At 44.2% G+C, this 22,546-nt stretch overlaps 1 protein-coding gene across 1 annotated transcript; it reads right to left on the minus strand.

Annotated features, from left to right (window-relative positions):
• Positions 1–13,433: 13,433 nt before the first annotated feature.
• LOC125517481 (putative UPF0481 protein At3g02645) lies at positions 13,434–19,899 on the minus strand. Its single transcript, XM_048682683.1, has 2 exons — positions 19,295–19,899; positions 13,434–14,857 (listed from the first exon to the last, which is right to left on the minus strand). Exons 1-2 carry the CDS (start codon positions 19,681–19,683, stop codon positions 13,549–13,551), a joined length of 1,698 nt encoding a protein of 565 aa, XP_048538640.1. The 5' UTR covers positions 19,684–19,899; the 3' UTR covers positions 13,434–13,548.
• Between the last annotated feature and the right edge of the window lie 2,647 nt (positions 19,900–22,546).

Consider the following 22,546-nt stretch of genomic DNA (forward strand, 5'->3'; position numbering starts at 1 on the left):
GTTGAGCTCAGCCCGATGCAGTAATAGGTAAGTTTTTGGTTAAGTCATTTACTGCACTCGTTCTTTTTGATACTGGTGCATCGCATTCATTCATATCAAGGGGATTTGTGGAAAAGTATAGTTTGCCCACTAGGATTCTTAAAACACCTATGCTAGTAAGCTCACCAGGAGCGGAGTACATGGCCAAACAAGGATGTTTTCAAGTGCCATTAAGCATAGGAAGGCATGTTTTCCCAACGGACTTAATTATTTTGGAATCCCAAGGTCTGGATGTGATACTTGGTATGGATTGGCTGTCGATGTACGGGGGAAACATCGATTGCGCTAGTAAGACAATTTTTCTCACAACGCCAGAAGGAAGAAGGATCAAGTATGTATCCCGACATACGCCAAATAGGACACAAGTAAATTCTTTATCGGGAGTTGTGCAAGAGGAAGTACCAGTGGTAAAGGATTTTCCTGATGTATTTCCTGAAGAGTTGCCAGGCATGCCACCGGATAGAGACATTGAGTTTTTGATTGAGCTTTTGCCAGGCACTGGGCCAATATCAAAGAGACCATATAGGATGCCAGCAAAAGATTTGGTGGAAATTAAGAAGCAGATTAAGGAGTTACTGGATAAGGGATATATTCGCCCAAGTTCTTCGCCTTGGGGTTCACCAGTACTTCTAGTGGAGAAGAAGGATGGATCGTTAAGGATGGTTGTTGATTATCGAGGATTGAATGAAGTAACGATCAAGAACAAGTACCCACTACCAATGATCAACGATCTGTTTGATCGATTGCAAGGAGCTAAAGTGCTTTCCAAGATCGATTTGCGATCAGGATACCACCAGTTGAAGATTCGAGAACAGGATATACCTAAGACAGCTTTTACCACCAGGTATGGGCTGTATGAGTATACCGTTATGTCATTTGGACTGACTAACGCGCCTGCCTATTTTATGAACATGATGAACAAAGTGTTTATGGAGTTTTTGGATAAGTTCGTCGTAGTGTTCATTGATGATATCCTGGTATATTCGAAGAATGAAGAGGAGCATAAGGAGCATTTGCGTTTGGTACTTGGAAAGCTCAGAGAACATCAGTTATATGCCAAATTCAGCAAATGTGAGTTTTGGTTGAAGGAAGTAGGATTCCTCGGACACGTTATATCTGGAGAAGGTATAGCCGTAGATCCCGCTAAAGTTGAAACCGTGACCAAGTGGGAAGCACCAACAACAGTTGGAGAGATCCGGAGTTTTCTTGGACTCGCAGGATATTACCGGAGATTTATTGAGAATTTCTCAAAGATTGCAAAGCCTATGACAGAGTTGCTGAAGAAGGATACCAAGTTCAAATGGACTGAGGAGTGTGAGGCTAGTTTCCAGGAGTTGAAGAACCGTTTGGTTACCTCACCAGTATTGATTTTGCCAGATCAAACCAAGGATTATGAGGTGTATTGCGACGCTTCACGTCGAGGACTTGGAGCAGTGCTTATGCAGGAAGGAAGAGTTGTTTCGTATGCTTCACGACAACTGAAGCCCCATGAATTGAATTATGCTACGCATGATTTGGAGTTAGCAGCCGTAGTGTATGCATTGAAGACATGGAGACATTTCCTCATCGGAAATCATTGTGAGGTGTACACGGATCATAAGAGTTTGAAGTACATTTTCATGCAGAAGGAGTTGAATCTCAGACAAAGGAGATGGTTGGAGCTCATCAAGGATTATGATATGAGATTGCATTATCATCCCGGAAAAGCTAATGGAGTAGCTGATGCATTAAGTCGTAAGAGTCATGTCAATAGAGTAATGACGGGAGAAATACCCAAGGAGTTAGTAGAAAATCTCTGTGAACTATGTTTGGAAATAGTTCCGAGAGGTTATGTAGCAGCACTAGAGATTCAGTCAACCCTGATGGATAGAATCAGAGAAGCTCAGAAAACTGACAAAGAGATTGCCGCTATAAAGGACAAACTGAGCAAAGGAAAAGCTAAAGGATTTCGTGAGGATGAGCACGACACCCTATGGTTTGAAGACCGTGTTTATGTGCCCCATGACCCGGAGATCAAAAAGTTGATTCTGCAAGAGGCACATGATTCACCGTATTCGATTCACCCAGGAAATACCAAGATGTATTTGGATTTGAAGGATATTTTCTGGTGGACCGGAATGAAGAAGGATATTGCGGAGTATGTAGCAGTTTGTGACGTATGTCAGAGAGTAAAGGCAGAGCATCAGAAGCCAGCAGGATTGTTGCAACCATTGCCGATACCCGAAAGGAAGTGGGATAAGCTAGGCATGGATTTTATCACGGGATTGCCAAGGACTCGTTCAGGCTATGACTCGATTTGGGTTGTAGTCGATCGATTGACGAAAGTAGCTCATTTCATCCCAGTAAAGACCACTTACACCAGTGCTAAGTTGGCAAAGATATACATGACCAGGATCGTATGTTTGCATGGAGTTCCGAGGAGTATCGTATCGGATAGAGGAACCCAGTTTACCTCAGAGTTCTGGAAGCAGTTGCATGAGACTTTGGGTACCAGGCTAGAATTTAGTACAGCTTTTCATCCGCAGACAGATGGACAGACTGAGAGAGTCAATCAGATTTTGGAAGATATGCTGAGAGCTTGTGCGCTAGATTATGGATCTAGTTGGGACGATAATTTGCCATATGTAGAGTTTTCTTACAATAATAGCTATCAGACCAGTTTGAAGATGGCCCCTTTCGAAGCTTTGTACGGAAGGAGGTGCAGGACACCGTTGTCATGGGACGAAGTTGGAGACCGCCAGTTGTTTGGACCATATCTGATTAAAGAGTCTGAACGGAAGGTGAAGTTGATTCACGATAGGCTCAAGGTAGCCCGGTCCAGGCAGAAGAGCTACGCAGATTCTAAACGCAAGGAGACAGTTTACGAAGTTGGAGACAGAGTTTATCTTCGAGTATCCCCACTTCGAGGGATTAAGCGCTTTGGAGTTAAGGGGAAGTTAGCGCCACGATTTATAGGGCCATATCGAGTTTTGGAGCGTAAGGGAGAAGTAGCTTACAAGTTGGAATTACCAGAAGGATTGGCCGGAGTGCATGATGTGTTTCATGTTTCTCAGTTGAAGAAGTGTCACGCGGAGATGGTTGACATACCCTTGAGAGACACAGTGTCATTGGAAGCAATTCAGTTGGATAACAATTTGACCTATGAGGAGAAACCAGTCAAGATTCTCGAGTTTGCCAGCCGAGTTACTCGTAGCAAGGTTATCAAGTTTTGCAAAGTTCAGTGGAGCCACCACACGGAGGATGAAGCCACCCGGGAGCGAGAGGAAGATTTGCTCAAAGACCACCCTCACCTATTTTCTAGCCAACCCGAATCTCGAGGGCGAGATTCATCTTAAGGGGGTTAGGTTTGTAACATCCCAAATTTTCAATTTGGAATGTTATACATTAGGTCATCATGCATATCATATTTTATTTTGCTTTTGGGTTTTGATCCTAGAAAATCCTAAGCAACTCAAGGACCCACGGAGAGAGTTGGGGATTTCGTTATTTACATATTTGAGTTTTCTCAAATTATGTAAACAGGATCATTTGATTTTATTTATTTTATCATCAATTATTTCTATTTCAAAAATATGAGAGAGGGAATAAAATGACTTTCCCAAAATGTAGAAATAATGAGGATTTAATAAAAAAAATCAAATAAGATTTATTTCGGAGTTTTTCGGTATTTTTATTTGAATTTAGGAAAAATGCACGTTTTCCAAAGTTGTAGTTTGGGCTTAGATAAATGTTCACTTTATCGGGGCTTGATTTTAGGAACCCGGCAAAATTTATTTCGTGATTTTTGGAGTCCGTTTAGTATTTCTTTTTATTTTTCTTCCGAGCGGAATTTTTAAAAAAAAACGCGAACCGACTTACGGGCCGTATTCGGCCTGGACTCCGCCGGCCTAGGCTATATAAGCCGCCGCCCCGGCCCGAGGAGAGCCCAGCCGCCGCCGCAAACCCTAACCCTAGCCCCAGCCCGCCGCCGCCGCCGGAGCGCGCGCCTTTCGAGGTTCGCCACCGCCTCGTTTTCCGTGTAGTTTTTTTTTAAAAAAATTCTGTTCGTCGTTTTTCTTTTTCGTCGGATTTTTCCGCGGTTATTTTCTGATCGCGATTTCTGATCCGATTTTCGTTTTAGTATAACTTTTCGCTCGTTTATCGGAATCAGGCGATTCAAGCGCCTGGAGTTTCGTCTCGAAACCCTCTTTCCGAATAATCAACTTAAACAAGTTTTTGCTACTGTAAAATTTGCCCTAGATCCAGATTACTAGAACGAAGTTGTTTTCTTTCGCCGTTTGATTTCTTTGCTTCGTTCGATTTGATTCTTTTTGCCAACCAGGGTTCTTAAGTTGAACTTTCTGGTTAGATCTTCTATTTGAGTTTTACCTGTGCATTAGATGAGTACTTATTGTATGCTTGTTGTTTGTCTGCGATAGAATACCCGGAGTGCGCCGCCTGTTACGTTGAATCTCTAGGTTACGCGGATCATCAGCAAGGCAAGTAACACTTTGATCATACCTTTTCTACAACCCAGTTTTATTGCATTAGATCAATCCTCACACATTGCATGATTAGGATCTAATTAAATTGTGGGATGGGAAGTAGATGAGGTAGTACCTATTACCTGTTTATTATCAAACCTTTGGGAGTTACTTCTACGTTTGCTTATTATGCCATGCTATGCTAGTAGACGTGGATTGGTGAGTGAATCCATGACAGTGTGAGATGTTAAATTAAGGGTTTAATCTAAGGTGGCAACCTAACACACATCTGGGTGGATGAGGCACCTGGGTACCAGACTTGCCTGTTTTCTTTTGGACCGCCACCCAGGCTCAAAGGGATCATGAGATTATTTCATACTAGAAACTTCCGTGTGCAGCCACAAGCTATTATGGGCTCTAGCATAGTTGACTAAGTCGTGCGAACTCTTACAGTGGTAGACTAGCAGATGTAGGGGATGTAGGTGGTACGGTCTACCCGATCGTAAGGTGCTAGCGCTTCTGAAAGACTATGTCTCGGTCATCCGTCTTCTCAAACACCTGTAGTGCGAGAAACCAAACGGAGGCGATCGAGTCTTGTGGGGAAAAGTGCGCAAACCTCTGCAGAGTGTAATAAACTAATCATGTTAGCCGTGTCCCCGGTTATGGACATCTTGAGTATCTAGTACCTGGATTTTCATGTGAATCTCAACATGTTACCCTAAATTAATTATGATGGGTTTTAATGATGTTACTTAATTGGGATTGAGAATGCTGTCAACCATTCTCAATGTTTCATAACCACCATGATAGTAATTAATTTTATTCCTTTGAAGTAGGGAAAAATTGGCTTTACGCAAAAACAGTAACCATAGAGCTTTCCACCAGCCAAATATGCATATAGTATAGCTGTTGCATTCCATTATTCTCTATGTGTTACCTTGCCAGCATATTCCATGTGTTGACCCGTTTTCGGGCTGCAACGTTAATGTTGCAGACTTTTCAGACGACGATTAAGGAGTTTTAGGTCGTGGTTCTATACTCAGTGATGCCGTTGGAGTTGATGGACTCACTTATCTTCCAAGCCTTCCGCTGTTATCGTCACTAGATGGCCTTAAGCCATGTTTATTGTAATAAGTTCTCTGTCAAGACACTCGATGTAATAAGTGTGTGATTGCTACTCTGCTATAAATCCTCCGAGTACTGTGTGGTGTCAGCATTACTGATCCAGGGATGACACCGAAGCACAGAGATCAGACTGTTTGAGGTCTGGTCGCTACACCTTACACGTTGCTTACCCCTTGTACCACTCGAGTTGTTTTTGCTAAAGTTTGGCCTTGAGTTTTTCTTGCTCCAAAATTGCCTTGAAGCAAGTGCCATGTGTTCATGATATGCATACTTCGTATCTTCGGGGTTGCTCTCCTCTTCTTCCTCTTCTTCGTCTTCCACTATGAGCTTGGCCTTCAATGCAAGGTTAGGCTTCTTTGCCCGTTGAGAATGGAGCACCGCATTGTCGGCGGTCTTGTCCAAAATGTTCATGGCCACAAACTCATCCAACACTTCGCTTGAGGTCAAAGTGTGGAAGTCCGGTCTTTGACGAATGACGGAGGACATGGCCTTGTGATAGGGCATCATTGCCTTGAGGAATTTGCGCTTGATCCAATTGTCATCCGTGTCCTTGCTCCCGTGATCTCGTAGTGAGACCGCGAGTTTGGTTACTCTCCAATAGAGCTCACGAGGTTCTTCATCTTCCTTCATTGCAAACTCATCGGCCTCATCTTGTACCACTTCATAGTTGGAGCGTTGAATGCTTGCGCTTCCCCGGTAGAGAGACACGACACAATGCCATGCATCTTTGGCCAAGGCGAAAGGACGAAGATGAGGTAGGTCTTCGGGTGGAATAGCATCTTGAATGATGAAGAGAGCATTCTCATTGAATTGATTGTCCGCGGCTTCTCGAGGAGTGAAGTTGCTTGGATCATGTGGATAGAAACCTTCTTCAATGATTCTCCAAAGGTTAGTGTTCACATGATTTAAATGACGTTTAAAGCGATAAACCCAAGAATCAAAATCCTCATTTTTCACAATCTTAGGGGGAGGACCGGCATGATTCAAATGAGTGGAAGGAACCGGTCCACCATAAACAAGTGGTGGTTCCACATGGGCAAAGATGCCGATGCCATTCTTGCCACTAGAAGAAGGAGCCTTTTCACTACTAGCTTCCCCCTTGTCGGGGATAGCATCCGTCACCTTGTTGGCGGGATCACCCACTTTCAACGGTGCGGTGGATAGTTTAAGCCCCTCAAGAAATTTAGTAAACATGCTTTCGACTTCGGTCGTCATGGAGGTTTTCAATGTCTTCAAGGCCACATTGAAATCCTCACGAGAGACCGAAGTTGCCCCATCTCCCATAGACGAGATCGGATTCACACCGAAGTGTTCCTCCACACCGTCTACGGTATCAACCATACTCTTTGGATGGTAAAGTCCTTAATAAAGAGACGAGGCTCTGATACCAATTGAAAGGATCGATATGGTTGACTAGAGGGGGGGTGAATAGGCAACTAACAATTTTTTTGCTTTTCTTTAACAAGTTAAACTTTGCATCAAAATAGGTTGTCTAGAAATGCAACTAGGTGAGCAACCTATATGATGCAACGAGGATAGGTACACAAGCAAGCAAGAGATATGAAACAAGTAAGCTTGCTTAAATAAAGGCACGAGATAACCAAGAGTGGAGACGGTGGAGACGAGGATGTGTTACCGAAGTTCCTTCCCTTTGAGAGGAAGTACGTCTCCGTTGGAGCGGTGTGGAGGCACAATGCTCCCCAAGAAGCCACTAGGGCCACCGTATTCTCCTCACACCCTCACACAATGCGAGATGCCGTGATTCCACTATTGGTGCCTTTGAAGGCGGCTACCGAACCTTTACAAACAAGGTTGGGGCTCTCTCCACAACTTAATTGGAGGCTCCCAACAAAACCACGAAGCTTCACCACAATGGAATATGGCTCCGAGGTGACCTCAACCGTCTAGGGTGCTCAAACACCCAAGAGTAACAAAATCCACACAAGAAAGTATGGGGGAACCAAATATCCTTTGGTGAAAGTGTAGATCTAGGTCTCCTCCTTCAATCCCTAGCAAATCAATAAGTTTGAGTGGCTAGAGAGAGAGATCGGGCAAGAGAGCTTGAAGGGTATCAATGGTGGAGTGAGAGAGGTCAAAGGTAGGAGAGGAAGGTGGGAGAAGCTCCCTTATATAGTCACCCTCAATTTCCAACCGTTACTGCGAATTTAGCACTACAGCGGTACAACCGGTCCTCGCCCCGGTACAACCGGGACTCACGGTGTATCTGCAGAACCCTACCAAGCCGTACAACCGGACCAAGGGGGCGGTAGTATCGGCTAAGAAAAATAACCGGACTAACCGCCTGGCCACTACACAATCACCGCATCAAAACAGGAGCTTGACCGGTACTTGAGCGGTGCCTGGCCGGAACAACCGTATGGCCTTGAGCTCTTGGGTGGCTAAGTCCTGAGCGGAAGAACCGCTCGGACCACCGGTGGTACCGGTCATCGTGGAACGACCGGACCAACCGGGCCACTACCGCCCAAGAACCGCATCAAACCAGAAGCGAGAGCGGTACTTGAGCGGTGCATGGACGGAACCACCGCCCTAGCTGTTGCAGAGCATGGTGGCGGTACCATCGCCCAGAGGCAGCGGTGCAACCGCTCGAGCACAGCTGGTGAGCGACAAGACCCAGCGGTACAACCGCTTCAGAGAGCGGTACAACCGCTGGGCAGAAACAGTGAGCAGAAAAGAAAAGAGGGGAAGAGGCAAGGAAAACTCTCTCACTCACACACACCGAAGGAAGGCAAAGAGAGGGTGAGAAAAGTGTACGTGAACTGATTCCCCCAGAGCTTCCTAATGAGGATTCCCTCTTGATAGTACGGGTACTCTACGACCAAAGAAAATAAAACCGTAGAGGACACGTCTTCGATCTTTTCCTTCGAGAGGTAATAGCAATCCGATGTAAGCCTAAGCATCGAGAACCTGAAACATATAGCACACGTTTAGACCACAAAGGGTTGTCATCATCATCCAAAACATAAAGTAGGGAAATGCCCTTTCATACGGTCTCCACCGCACATAACCCTTCCCTTGCCGGATCTCCGTCTGGTACGGCCGTGTCGACAAGGCCCGCAAGGACCTCCTCCGAGTACCCCACCCCGAGCACCTCGCACAAGGTGTCCAACGGTGTCGGCGACGGCGCCTCCGGTGAACCTCGAGGGTCGGCGTCTTCATCTTCATCTTCACAATCTGAATCTCCCGCGAGCGCCCAAAACCTCCCACCGACCCGCCGACGAATGGGTTTGCCGTCAGGGGTAGTGGGCGGCGGACTCACCCCGCGGGACTCCATTTTCCTGGGTCACCTTTAAAAATGGGAAAATCCATACAACAAAAATTGTTTATGATGTTTCACATGACAATTTAAGATATTTGTTTGTTTTCGTCATGATGGCAAGTTCTAAAAAAAGTGTGTGTGATGTAGACATGGAGAATTTTTTTTTAAATGCCATCTACATTGTGGTAAATGAGTGTGTGCAAACTCATTCTAGAGTTTTTCCCCTGGAAGTTGCCATACAACAACTATAATAGCTGCCAGGAAGCAAACTAGAAATAAGTTTTTATGTTTGGTTTAATAAAGATTTTTCTTACGAAATCTAATAATAAGAAGAGATTAATCATTCTAGTTGGCACAAAAAGAGATGTGATGAAATTGCCACGTTTCTGGATTGGTGACACTAGACAACTAGATATAAACGCAAGTGCACACTACTAAGGAAAACTCTAGTAGTAGCGCTGGTTTTATAGCTACTAGTAGCACTTGTACAAGTTCTATCAGTAAGGCGCTACAGCTAACTGGTAGCAGTAGCGCTGGTTTTGCAGCGCTACTGCTATACCAAATTAGCAATAGCGCTTGGTAGGGAAAAGCGCTACTGATAATAGTAAGTACCAGTAGCGTTTCTTTTGAAAAAGCGCTACTGCTTATTTTTCCTGTATTTTTAAAAATGCAGCTTATTTTTGCTGTATTTGTATTGGTTTTATATACAATATATACAACAGTAGGTGAAATACTTGGACCTAATCCACATTCTATCATGATCAACATCATCGTGATATTAATATAAAAACTCTTGCATTATATCATCACCAACAACACTAGCTAATAATCATCAGTCATTACCACCAACACTATTTAATCATCATAGTCATAGTGTACTATCTAATCACCACCAACACTAGTTAATAATAATCATCATAGTCATTATCGTCAATACTAGCTATTTAATCATCATAGTCCTAGTGTAGCACACATCATCATCTTCAAACTCATTTTAGCTAGCTAATCACTCTTGCTGCTGCTCTCTCAGGTTAAATAGCATAAAACATTTGTAGCACTCCTGCTTCATCATATTAAAGAATGCAGATGAACCTGTCTCCTAATTGTGGGTTGCACTTTTGGTTGCTGCCCCTAGTACTTCTCTGCTACGATTCTTTGCAATTTTGTTCCAATCTTTGACTATTAAGACTTGCTCGCTTTGAGAAATCATGAATTCACGCTGTGTAATGTAGGATGTCTTGGCCGTAAGCTAACCATTGTCACGCGACCTTTAGGCTCTATCCAACGAGGCACAACATTCATCAGGAGTCCCTGTTGAAGAACATCATAATAGCATACTTAGCAATGAAGTTTAGCTTAAAAAATGTATGCAAAAGATGCACTGAGGACAAATAGTAAAAATCTTACCATCTTTCCTAAATAATGTGACCGTAGTGGTCACACGTTTTGAGTACTAATATTTCGAAGTCCAGGAAAATAACCTGTCTTGACAGTATCAAGATCCTCAAGCCATGAAACATAATGACTTATCTCCTCGCAGTTTAGTTCAACCCCGGAAGAGTAGTAGGTGCTGTCTACCAAGCGCCGGACATGTTTGCTTAAATGGAAATAAGCTGTCAATAGAAATTAGTTGTCAATTATTTTTAAATTGACAATATAAATTACTTAACAAATATGGTTGAAAAACTCACATAATGATAGAACTGGAGGCGTCTGCACATCGACCCAGATGTCGATATTACCTTCAATTTCATCTTTCGAACAAATATCAAAAGTGATAAGCATATTAGGCTCAAATGCATAAGCCTTGCATAGTGCTCTCCAATTTTTGCATTCAAAATAGGAGTAGGTGTCTGCATTGTATAATTTTACGGCAAAAGTATAACCATACTCGATCCTCAAGTGAACTCTCTTTACCTCCATACTTTCCATAGTACTGAAACCGATCTTATCCAAGACATAAATTCTTGCATGGCACGGGATACACTAATAGAATAGTAAAAAATTAAAATTATAAGTTGAAGCCAAAGTAGTAGAAGTCATGCTTAATTACGAAAAAAGACTTGTCATTGTGACTTACTGTATCCACTTCGAAGTTCTCATCTAACATGATGCTCACCAACTAGGTGAGTCCTGTCGCACAGGTCACGCTCGTCTTTGCAGTATTCGCACATAATGAATTCCCTTTCGTCGTCAGACATTTCCTATGTTCATAGTTGAAACATTAATTGAAAATCGATCGAAGGCAACTATCAGGAAACTCAAACATAGATCACTATTACTCAATATGCAACGGGTTGACTTTAGGTTTGTCGAGTCTTTCTTCCTAAGCTCTCATCTCACGTATATGGTGGGCACTCCCTCTCTGATATTGCGATCGTCGGTGATGGTCGCTACTCCTCCTTTCCCTAGTGTATTACAAATATCTAGCACAAGGAAAAGAAGGAGAAGCGACCCCTATGACAACAATCGGCTTTCTTCTTCTCTCATATATGATGGACACTCCCTCACCGATTTTTCGACCGTCGATGATGGTCACTACTCCTTCTTTCCCTAGTGCATAACAAAGGTCTAGCACAAAGAGAAGAAGGAGAAGAGACCCCCACGACAACAGTCAGCATTCTTCTTCTCTCATATATGGTGGAGACTCTCCCTCACAGATTTTTTGACTGTCATGTATGGAGCCCCGACAGACTTAAAGTCAACTCGAAATGTCGTTTAATTCTCTTTCTAGAAAATCCGGAGCACTTGATATTTCCTACATATTCTAGCACAAGTCATGCTTAAATTCATCGAAAAATCCGGCATGACCTTTGCTAAAATAGGACATATCGAGCGCCTGAAATTTGCCAGAACGGAAATGAATCAACACTCCGGCAAAACATAGGCCACTCGGATTCTCCCTGCGATACAAAGATGTCCATACACATACAACGATGCATTTCAATGGTTCAATATTGACAAAAACATTTCAATATATCTTATAACCTGAACATTTCATTTGGTTAAGAAGCATAACTAAATACCCTAGTTGTACTCTATTCAACACTGAGGAGTACAGAAGGAGGAGGTGGAATTTTAGCTCACCGACTCGGGTGTAGAGGAAGTAGAGGTAGCTCAGATGACGTTCACTCCAAGGAGACACGACTCTACAAAGCCTGCATATTCCACCGAGTAAAATTTTAGATCATCAAATCTCATATAGCATTCTTTGATGACAAAGTGATTATGACATAAAAATAATTAAATTTTCCAATACATTTCTATATTGAAAAACAAAATTACAAAAAATTTCTATACCTAAATTTTCTTACTAAAAATTTTTCTTATTAAATTTGATACCTAAAAATTTCTCATATAGCATTTCAATAGATTTCTATAATTGAAAATTTTCTATACCTAAAAAGTTATATTACTAAAATTTTCTATTAATAAAACTTTTGTATATTCAAAAAACCTATTCACTAGTCTATTAAGCACTTACTATAAATAAATTAGTTCTATTAACCACTTATTATAAATAAACTAGTTCTATTAACTACTTACTATAAATAAACTAGTTCTATTAACCACTTCCTAAATAAACTATTTCTATTAAACACTTACTAAAAACATCCTAGTTCTAGCCCTAACATTTACTAAAAATACCTTGTTCTAACCCTAAAAATTGAAAAGACCTATACATTTACTAAAAATACCCTAGTTCTAGCCCTAACATCCATCCATCCGTCCGTCCATCCATCTATCTACATTCTATTCTATTTGAAAAACATTAAAAAAGAACCTACAATCTACAAGAACAGAGGGAGGAGGGAGGTAGGAGGGAGGAGGGAGGGAGGAGAGAGAGGAGGAGGAGGGGGAGGAAGGAAGGAGAGAGAGGAGGAGGGCGGCCGACCGAGGAGGGAGAGGAGGGAGAAGAAAGGAGAGAGCAAGAGGGAAGGAGGGAGGAGAGGAGGAGAAAGGAGAGAGCAGGAGGAGGGAAGGAGGGAGGCGGCTTACCGATGAGGAAGGAAGAGGCGGCGACGACAATAGTGGGCGGCGGCGGCGGCGCGACGACGGCAGCGGGCAGCGACAACGGGGGTTGGACGATGAGAGTGTGAGAGTGAGAGTGATCGGGCCGGCGGGGGAAGAGGATAAGGTAGCATTAGCAGTAGCGTTGGTTCGTCACAAGCGCTACTGCTAAGTTCAGCCCACCGTATAGACTTAGCGGTAGAGGTTGGCTGGTGGCCCAGTGCTACTGCTATGTCTCTAGTAGTAGCGCTGGTTCCAGCCGACCGCTACTACTATGTGTAGTACCTGCGGGTGGCCATGGGACTACTTAGCAGTAGCGCTGCAAAAGGTCCCATCGCTACTGCTATTGTTGTACTTGTAGCGTTCGGTGTCAAACAGCGCTACTACTAAGTATCAGTAGCGTTGTGCCTATAACCAACGCTACTATTAAATTTCTATCTATAAGCATTTCCTTATTAGTGACGCCTTTCACGAGGAAAACAATTTTCGGCCATTCAAATTATCTTAACTACAGTGCGTAGCAGAAAGTATTCGTTTTCACTATCTCAGTACTGATGATATAGAACCACTGATTTACTGAATATATATAGTCACATGTGCAACCTACTGCAATGTATTGTACACACATGCATGCTACTGCCCTCCTCCGGGCGTTATCTGCGGCAGTTCCAGTATGCCGCCGAACCAGCGCTTGCAGTCGTAGACGGTGCAGAATGTCTGCAGCGCCGTCATGAGCAGCAGCACGACGGCGGCGAGCAGCGTGAGCAGCCTCCACGACCTGAACACGTAGCGCTTGAGAAACCTTCTCGCTTTCACGGCCGCCCTCCGGTTCCGGTGCGCGTTGACGTCCCTGATCACGCTGTCCAGCAGCGGCACCTTGCTCGGCCGCACTGCCCGGCACATCCCGTTCCACATGTCCGCGGCCTCCTTGTCGCTCTTCATGGTGTTGAAGATGATCCCACACTCTCTCAAGATCTTCACGTCCTTGGGGGTGTCGATGATGCCGTTCATCAGCTCCGTGTACCGCGCCAGCACGAGCGGCCCGCGCACGGCGGCCGTCTCGTATGCCACCAGGTTGCGGAGGATCACCTCCGTGTTGCTGTCGAGGTGGAGGACCGGCAGGGTCAGCGTCGCCGTGGCCGCGTCGAAGCCGATCCCTGCCATGCCCTCTGGAGCCGGCATGAACCGCACGCCGCACGCGGCCAGCTGCGCCACCGACGGGATCATGATCTCCTGCGCCAGCGGCGAGTTGATTATGGTGGACAAGTTCACGCCCTTGAGCCGCGCCTCGACGTCCGTCGAAGCCATGAACTTCCCGAGCAGCGGCGCCATCGCCGACAGCAGCGGCACCTTGCGCATGATCATCCCCGGGAGGCTCGAAGCCGCGCTCATCGGCTTGGAGATGAGGTTCTTCTTGATGAACCGCACAGGCGCCACGTCCAAGCTGGACACCTGCATGCACGCCTGCTTCACCTTGTCGTAGTCCGGAATCTGCTGCTCGAGCGCGTCGAGGGAGAGAACCTCCTCTGGGACCAGCGGCGGGAGCTCCGCGGCGTCCTCCGCGAAGACGGCCGAGGCGGGCACGAGAAAGTGGTAGAGGAGCTCCAGCAGGTGCGCGTGCTTGGCGATGTCGCCGGCGATGGCAAGCGCGGTGGTCTTGATGGGGCACACCTCCCTGATGAAGCGGTCCAGGACGGCGTGCATGGCGTCGGCGGCGGCCTCCTCGGAGGCGTGGCGGAGCTGGAGCGCGCCCGCGAAGAGGAAGAGCGGGATCTGGTTCTCGAGCATCATGGCGTCGCGCACCATGGCGTTGATCCAGTTGGTGGCGGAGGACACCATGTCGGTGGCCCCGTCGACGTGGTAGCTCTCGAGGAAGTCGAGGAGGAAGCACGTGTCGATGGCCATCATCCATGCCAGCGTCTGCCCATTCAACTCAAGGAACCTACATTCATTGTATTTGTACGTATACATGATCAGTGATAGTATTAACTTTCATGACATCTTATATTGAACGCGCTTTTGCCTTAATAAAACATCAATAATGCTAAACATATAAAGAATGCACGCATGTATCTGTTTCACGCATGCATGCAGGGAAGCATTCACCCGAATATGTCTATGCCTAACTGGTTGCGCGCGCAACTCGAATCGTCTTCGTCGCTGTATCATGTGGATCCACACGAGCATGCCCCACCTGATTCCACCCAACAACCCATATTCTTATTTTCTCAGCGCTATACGCGGCACGACGGCAGGAATACAGGTCACATCGTATCTCTCTCGTTCGGCCGTTCCCCATACCTCATTCCTTCTCTCTCTCGTTCCCCATCCTGTGTCTGTCGAATCCGGCTCGCGGCCGGCTCCCTCCTCCCTCGCCATGGCCACGCATCGCCGGGTTACTCCTCCTCCATGGCCCCCTTCCCTCTCCTGAGACGTGCTTCTCACGGGTAGTCGATTGTCCTCCGCCCACGCCCTGCTGCCTCTTTCGCCAGATCCGCCATCGAGGTAAGATGGAGCAGCGTGGCTGCCTCATCGCCATGGTGGGAGGTGGTGAGAGGATGTTGGGCATCAACGAACCACGAGCAGCATCATCACCACCGTGAGCAGTTCGGTTGTGGCCAGATCTAGAGTCCAGCGGCTCGGCGGCAAGGCACAGTGAGGAGTCTAGAGCTCCTCCTCATCTTCCCCGTCGTCTTCCTTGAAAAGTTTAGGTAGCAGTGATTCCTCTCCTTGTTTTTTCTTAAACAAGATTTTTATTCTTTTCTCAATCTTTTCAGATGCATCTGGGTTCGCGTGCGATAGTGGCTTCTATCCGATGTATTTTTCATTCAGCAAGTTTAGGAATATTGATTGATCTTATTCTGTTTCCTCTCCTGCAGTTTTGGGATAGAAGACTGCACTTGTTTTGTCCCTCTCCATACTCAGGAAATTTTTTATTGATCTGAATGTGTATCTTGTAATCGTTACCTGAACTAGTGGAAGAAACGAGGACCTTTTTCTAATGCTATCTCTGAACTGTTTGGTCACTGTAATTATTATTGCCTTAGTTTTGTACATGAAACATAATAATTTAGTTTGCAAATATTTCTCAAGAATCATACTAACAATACATGAATATTTTCAGAAGAACTTTATCAAAAAATCCGAAGGACTTTCTTTAATTGTCTAAGTCAAGTTCTTGGACGGTCAACATAAAGTTCTTTGTTGCTCAGTTGAAGATTTTTATTGAACAGGAGGTGACTTTGTTAACACGGTATCCGAACTTTGCCATAAAAATCAAAAGAACTTTAGAGAAAACTTTGCCATGGCTAATAATTACTTTGTATTTTATTAAGTTCTGTGGGATTTCAAATAGAGTTCTCGACACCCATCTAAAAATTCCCTTGTTATTATCCAGTAACTAATTTCATTGGTTTTTTTCTGACAATAAGTTTCTGACAATAAACTATTAATCACAGATAGTTAGACACACGATTAATCATTCATTAAGCATGTAATTTAATGGTCCATTAGCCATCGAAGCCCATCTGTCTCTCGCGTAGCTGTAGTTTAAAATTGAAATTGTACAGTGGAAACAAAGAGATTCCTTGTGCCAGTCTGGTGTTGATTTGACGCTAGATGTATATGCAATACGGGGGAGAGAGAATGTCACAAGAAAAACTCATATACACTAGAATACAGGGAATCTTTGTGGGACCTGCCTGCATGTTGATTTGACGTGCATGCTAGATGTGTGGAAGAGATATGCGTTGGGCACGCATGCGTTAGAAAAAATCCATGCCCGCATTCACCCATGCAATATGGAATATGGATCCAATGAATGCACGCTTCTTTGGTCATGCAGTGGCTGGAAAGAGACGGACGCAAGGAAGGAATCCCGAGTTCAAGACTTTTGCCGCCTTCTATGAAAATAAGATGCACCTTTGAAGTACTCTCGCCAAAAAAAAATCCCAACTCAAATGCTCCTTCATAAATAGTAAAATCGAAACAAATAAAAAAATTCAAAAGTTTTTCAATTTTCTTTTGAAGGCAAACATTGCTTAGTTTCCTTCCTCATTGCAAATTTTTTTGTGATTCCAAATCACGTTCATGGAGGTCTAGGTAAAAATAACAAAATCAACATTCCAAATTGCTTTTAAAATTAGTCCTTTTGGAACAACATTTTTTTTCAACCAGAGCATTGGGAATGTTTTCTTCATGAATTTAACTAACCACTTTACTTGGTTCTATTTCTAGTTATGAATTTAACTAAATCAGTTGCTCGTCGTTTTAGTTGTTGTATTTACCTTGCTAGCACACAAATAATTTCTTGCGTTTATCTTGCATATAATTTGTTGCTTATGTATAAAGCTTGCAATGATATCTTACCTCTCTTATAGGTTCACAAGACTCCCAGAAAATCAATATGAAACAAAAAAAATTGCAATGAAAACAGAACAAAGCTCAGAGATAAAATTACGACCATGCTAAAAAAACTGCAATGTGGTTTACGTTATTAGGTTCATGGAACAAGTCAAAAAAATTAATAGGCTATCCGAGTTATTGACAAGCATGGTGCATCAGATTGAAGAAACTGAAATAAACACAAAAATCAAGAATCCTAATGAGATCATGATTCAAAAATTTGATAGATGTTGCAACTATATACGGCTGCCTCAGTTTGATTTTATTGATTGACTAAACATAGTGCATTAGATTGAAGAAACTGAAACAAATATAAACATCTAGAATCCTAATGAGATGATGATAGTCATAGATTTGGTAAACGATGTAGGTGTGGAGTGGCTGTGACAACATTCACACTGAGTCAGGAGCGACCACCTACGGTTGGGGCAGTGGTCAATGATGGGAACATCTACCATCGATCGGCTAGTGACATCCCGGCCTAGCGCAAAGTACAAGCTAGCATGATTATTGGACGATCCGTCTTCAACATAATGGCTAGAACATTGTTTCATGTCTGGTGTGAAAACTCTTGTTTTGGCCTTGATTGGTTGGGCTCAGCAGCGATGAACTTGTGTCATTACCTTGTTGAAAGTGTTGTCTCCTTGCATGTGTGTTGGCATTCAGTGGTTGGTCTCGCCAAATAGGATAAAAATCCTTGTCTTGGACGTTTTTGGCCGGATATGGCAAGGGTGGCACGAGGGCGCTTAATTACTTCTTCTTGAAGACGTTGTTCTGCAAAAAGTAGTGTAGTAGATGTTTGTTTCATTTATATTGTAGTATTCAATCATAGTTGCAATTGTTCAATACTCTGATTAATTATTAATAAAATGAATGTATGCATCGTAATGATGCAGGCAGGAGGTTTAACCTACTTTCCGAAAAAAGGTGCCACTGCCATTTTGTTTTTGGGTGGCTAGCTTGCAGAAGTAACTGGATAATGCTAGTTAAACATTGAAAGTATTATGTTCTGTCTGTGTATACGTCCATGTCGTCAGTTTGAATGGTATTTTATTATTATTATTTTATTGTTTGGGAGTGCAAGTTGCAATCCTCTATATAAAAAAAGGTTCCTATTTTATATTTGCCTATCAAATAGTACAACGCTAGATTACAGAATATCATTGAGGATAAGTGTTTCGTGAAAGCTACATGACACCGATTTTGTGATCGCCTGCCGGAAATGTCAAATTACTGTGCTTATCATTGCGTTGTCAAGTTCTCAGCAGCATGCCTTTAAGAAACATTCAAGGCAAAAGTAGACCCTCACTTGGCATTTCAATTTCAGGCAGCACAAGAGAAGATAGCACTCATGTGTGAAGTTTAAAACTCATGCATGGTTCTTAAATAACACAGAATAATAACGCAGAGAATTAATTTGGCGAGTGCTTGATTATAAAAGATAACCCCTAAGAGAGATGAGGCAGATGGATGTGTATAATTAGGGCCGGACCAAAAGCTTGTAGCTCACGAGCTTAATGAATGCTCGGTAGCTTGGTTCGTTAAGCTTGCTGCTCACTTTTTTATGAGAAAAAAAGCACATGTTTCAGCTCATTAAACTTAACAAGCTTAATGAGACTAGCTAGTTTTATGAACAGCTCGTTAAGCTCACTGATATACAACAGACCACATTTTTTTTGTTATAAGTGGCAACATTTTTTGGCACCTCAACATATCTATACCATCTACTCAATCCGACCTAGCCCATGGGAGACAATCCCAATTCTTGTTAACAAGTACTTACGAGCGCTCGCGAGCTTAATGAGGTTAGAACGGACAGAGCAATCAGAGATTTTTTTGCTTGTTAATTTTAACGAGCTTAACGAGTCGAGTCTTAACGAGCACAAGTTTAATGAGCCAACCCTTAATGAGACGAGTAGCTCGTTAGTACAGTTTAATAAAAAGAAAAAGGAAAAAAAAAGTATACGTACGGTACCTGTTGTAGGGGGTCCGGATCATCTCCTGCATCTTGACAAACTTTTGCACGAGGTCGTCGAACCTGCGGTCGCCGGTGAAGAGCTTCTCGGCGCGCTTGGCTGCGGCGAGCTTGTAGCGCTCCATGTCCCTGAGCTCAGTCCGCTGGTAGTGGTAGGGCCCCAGGGCGAAGTGCTGCGGCGAGTACGCCTCGGGCTTGGTCGCCCGCAGCAGCCGCGGCACGTCGAAGACCTTGGCCACGGCGCCCAGCTCCTCCGCCCCGGCCTCCATCCGCCGCCGCACCTGGCTCACCCACCGCGACTGGTGGTCGTCCAGCTCCAGCTCCACGCCGGCGTTCGTGGCAGCCACCCCCACGAACCGCGCCTGCGCCTGCAGCTGCGCCAACGCCATCGAGCTAGCTAGCGCTCGCCGATCTAGATCTCTGCTCTGCTCTTTTCTCCTCCCCTAGCTTAGCTTAGCTGAGCTTAGTCGTTAGTAGCTACTTGGTGCTAGCTAGCTTCTTGCACGATCCGAATTGATCCGATCCGAGCTGTATGTAGCATGCATGTGAGCTGGTTGCCTCCAATGGCTTCTAACTTGATGGAGAGTTAACTAGGTCAATAGGGCATCATGGACTGTGCTTCTGGGTTAGTTGGGTGCTATATAGAGTATGCATGCAAGTGGGTGGGTGGTTGTGTGCGTAATCATGAGTTAAAACCAAGCTAATCAACAGCTATCGTGAAACATGCGCGGAAGTAGATTAGTAGGGTCGTCGTCACCGAGTGAATTTAGAAGAAACGCGCGCCAGAGACCGGGGAATTTTAATGCCAGACGATGGATGAGCTTCTTCTTATGCGTACGTGCGTGTTGGCCGCATGCGCGTGGGCATCACGTCATGAATGTCGTCGTGTTAAACAAACGTTTTGTACGTGGTGGGTGTCGGGGAATGATGGTGCCATGAGCATATCTCGGTCGGACGTACGCGCCCAGTTGGTGCAGCTCAATGGAGCCATGATTTTTTTTTTTTTGCGACAATGGAGCCCTGATTATTGACTCAAGTCGGGCCAGCCAGGTTGGATTTGTCCATTAACTAGCAATCATATTTAGGACAGTATAACTGAGCCTAAACCCAGCCCTCTCACGCGCCCTCCATTTTTGGCCGTCCGTTCTAGAGATTAGGGCGTTTCTGGACGTTGGATGTGCTGTGTCTATCAATCTCCAGCGCTGTGAAGAATTCCTGGCCCAGCTGTCCTAATGGGCTGCTGCTCCAGGAGAAAAAACGGAGCCCTCTGGTTAACTGGGTCATTTCTACAGCCCAATTAGCTACCGCCCGTGGTCCAGAGTGATCTGTCATTGTCCTTCCGTCCCCGTCTTCAGAAAAAAAGAGCGCTCAACAGAGGAAGAGCGGGTTTGTCGGCCAGATAGGTCATCGCTGACAGAGGGGGTCGATCGAGGCGCGTGTGATGCAGGCGATGTGGTCGATCGGTCCAGCCGATGCGGGCGATCGTGTGCGAGGGGATCGAGTCGTCACGCGAGAGGGGATCCAGCCGATGCCGTCGATCAGGCTCTGATTGAGAAAGCGAGGGGACGCGGGGATGAAGGCCAACGCTTCAGCTAATCAAAACTGCTCCATTGAGACTTGATAGATGCAATCATACTTCAGTTTCTCAGCCAATATTCATGGTGGGTGATCTATATATGCTTCCATCCCTGCCAGTCTTCGCTAACCCTTTCCACTCTCGGTACCACATCTTCCAGCATGTTTCTCGGGTAGGTTTCCTCTCATACAAAAAATTCTACGTACAGGTTATGTTTATGCTGGCTGTACTTGACTGATTTGAGCATATCCTGGAGCTTTGGTACTGGGAATATTTTTGGTCAATAGTTCATAATCTAAAATGACGTTCCGATCGACATGTAATTACTCCACACCTTATCCTTACACATTTTACCATCCATGTTTTTAGGCTGCACGATTTCTGTGATGATTGCAGGTGATGGGGATTGCTCGATCCCGATTCAGCATCGAGCACCTGGCCGACGGTACACGCGGACGTCAGGGAAGTTTTGGTTGGGGATCTCTGTTGAGACGTGCTGAGGGTGTGCGTCGCTTTTGCCGGGCAGGTTCTTTCACTTGCACACACCAACTTTCTACATCTACGGAAATCTGAACCGGAAGTTTTTAAACTTGAGTAACTGAATTTTATTTAGCCAAATGAGAATCTTGTCAGTTGTACATATTTTCTTTGATTTTCTTACCCAATTCTCTACGCAGTCATCCCTGACTATTAGGGAGACAATATGCAATCTATTGTTACTTACACTGTTAAAGCTAGCAGCAGGAGGTTGTTAATGTCATCAAAACGTGCAACAAGAATCCAAGCCCAACAGAAATCATTTTGTTTGCATTGAACCAAAGTGCAACTACACTGGAGGTATGCTGATTATTTTCTCTAATACATCAAATGCTTCATCTGTCAATTATCTCCAAAAGATATGGCTTCACCGGGTACAAAGTTCGTCTTATTGGTGTCCGCTCCCTATTTTAATCTCTACGGAACCCTCTCCTTAATTATGACATGGTATCCTTTGAGAAGAAAATGTAACACTTTGGTTCTTTGTGGAAGTATCATGAAAAATAATAGGGGGAAATCGATATTTGCATCATGTAGACAAGAACATGTCACAACTAAGAGAGCTTCCCTTGTTTGTCAAAATTTTATTCTTGAGTTTATTGTCAATGAAAATTGTCTTCTTACAGGAATCCTTCCATGCTGCAATCTAATTATCTCTGAAATACCAATATGGTGTTTTTATCAATTTGATCAGTCCAACGACATAGTATTTTTACTTTCAGAAATGTGTGTTGTGATGTATTTCTATTTACTTTATGCTTATTTCCCTTATTCCCTATTTGTAGGAAACAATACTAAGTTGAATGGCAAGAAAACAAAGCATGCACTATTATTCAGAATGGAGGTCCCCTTGACCCTTAAAATCTTTAGATGAGTGTGTTCAATATTTTCCGGGCCTTTCATTTCTGGAATGTTCTTTTTCTTACATTATATTTTAGAATAAACAGTTGTTACATTTCCTTGGGATTCATGCAAGTTTAATGCTTGAAGTGGTCTACATTTTTGCAGTTAATGTTCAACGCACCCTTTTGTGTATTAATACTTCCATTCCAATATCCATGCCATTTTGGCTAGCTGAAAGCCGATAGTGTTTGCTCCATGGAGAAGTTCCTTCTGCTTTTTTGGATCAGCAGACACCA

The sequence above is a fragment of the Triticum urartu genome, chromosome 6 (assembly GCF_003073215.2).
Source record: "Triticum urartu cultivar G1812 chromosome 6, Tu2.1, whole genome shotgun sequence".
Lineage (NCBI taxonomy): Eukaryota > Viridiplantae > Streptophyta > Magnoliopsida > Poales > Poaceae > Triticum > Triticum urartu.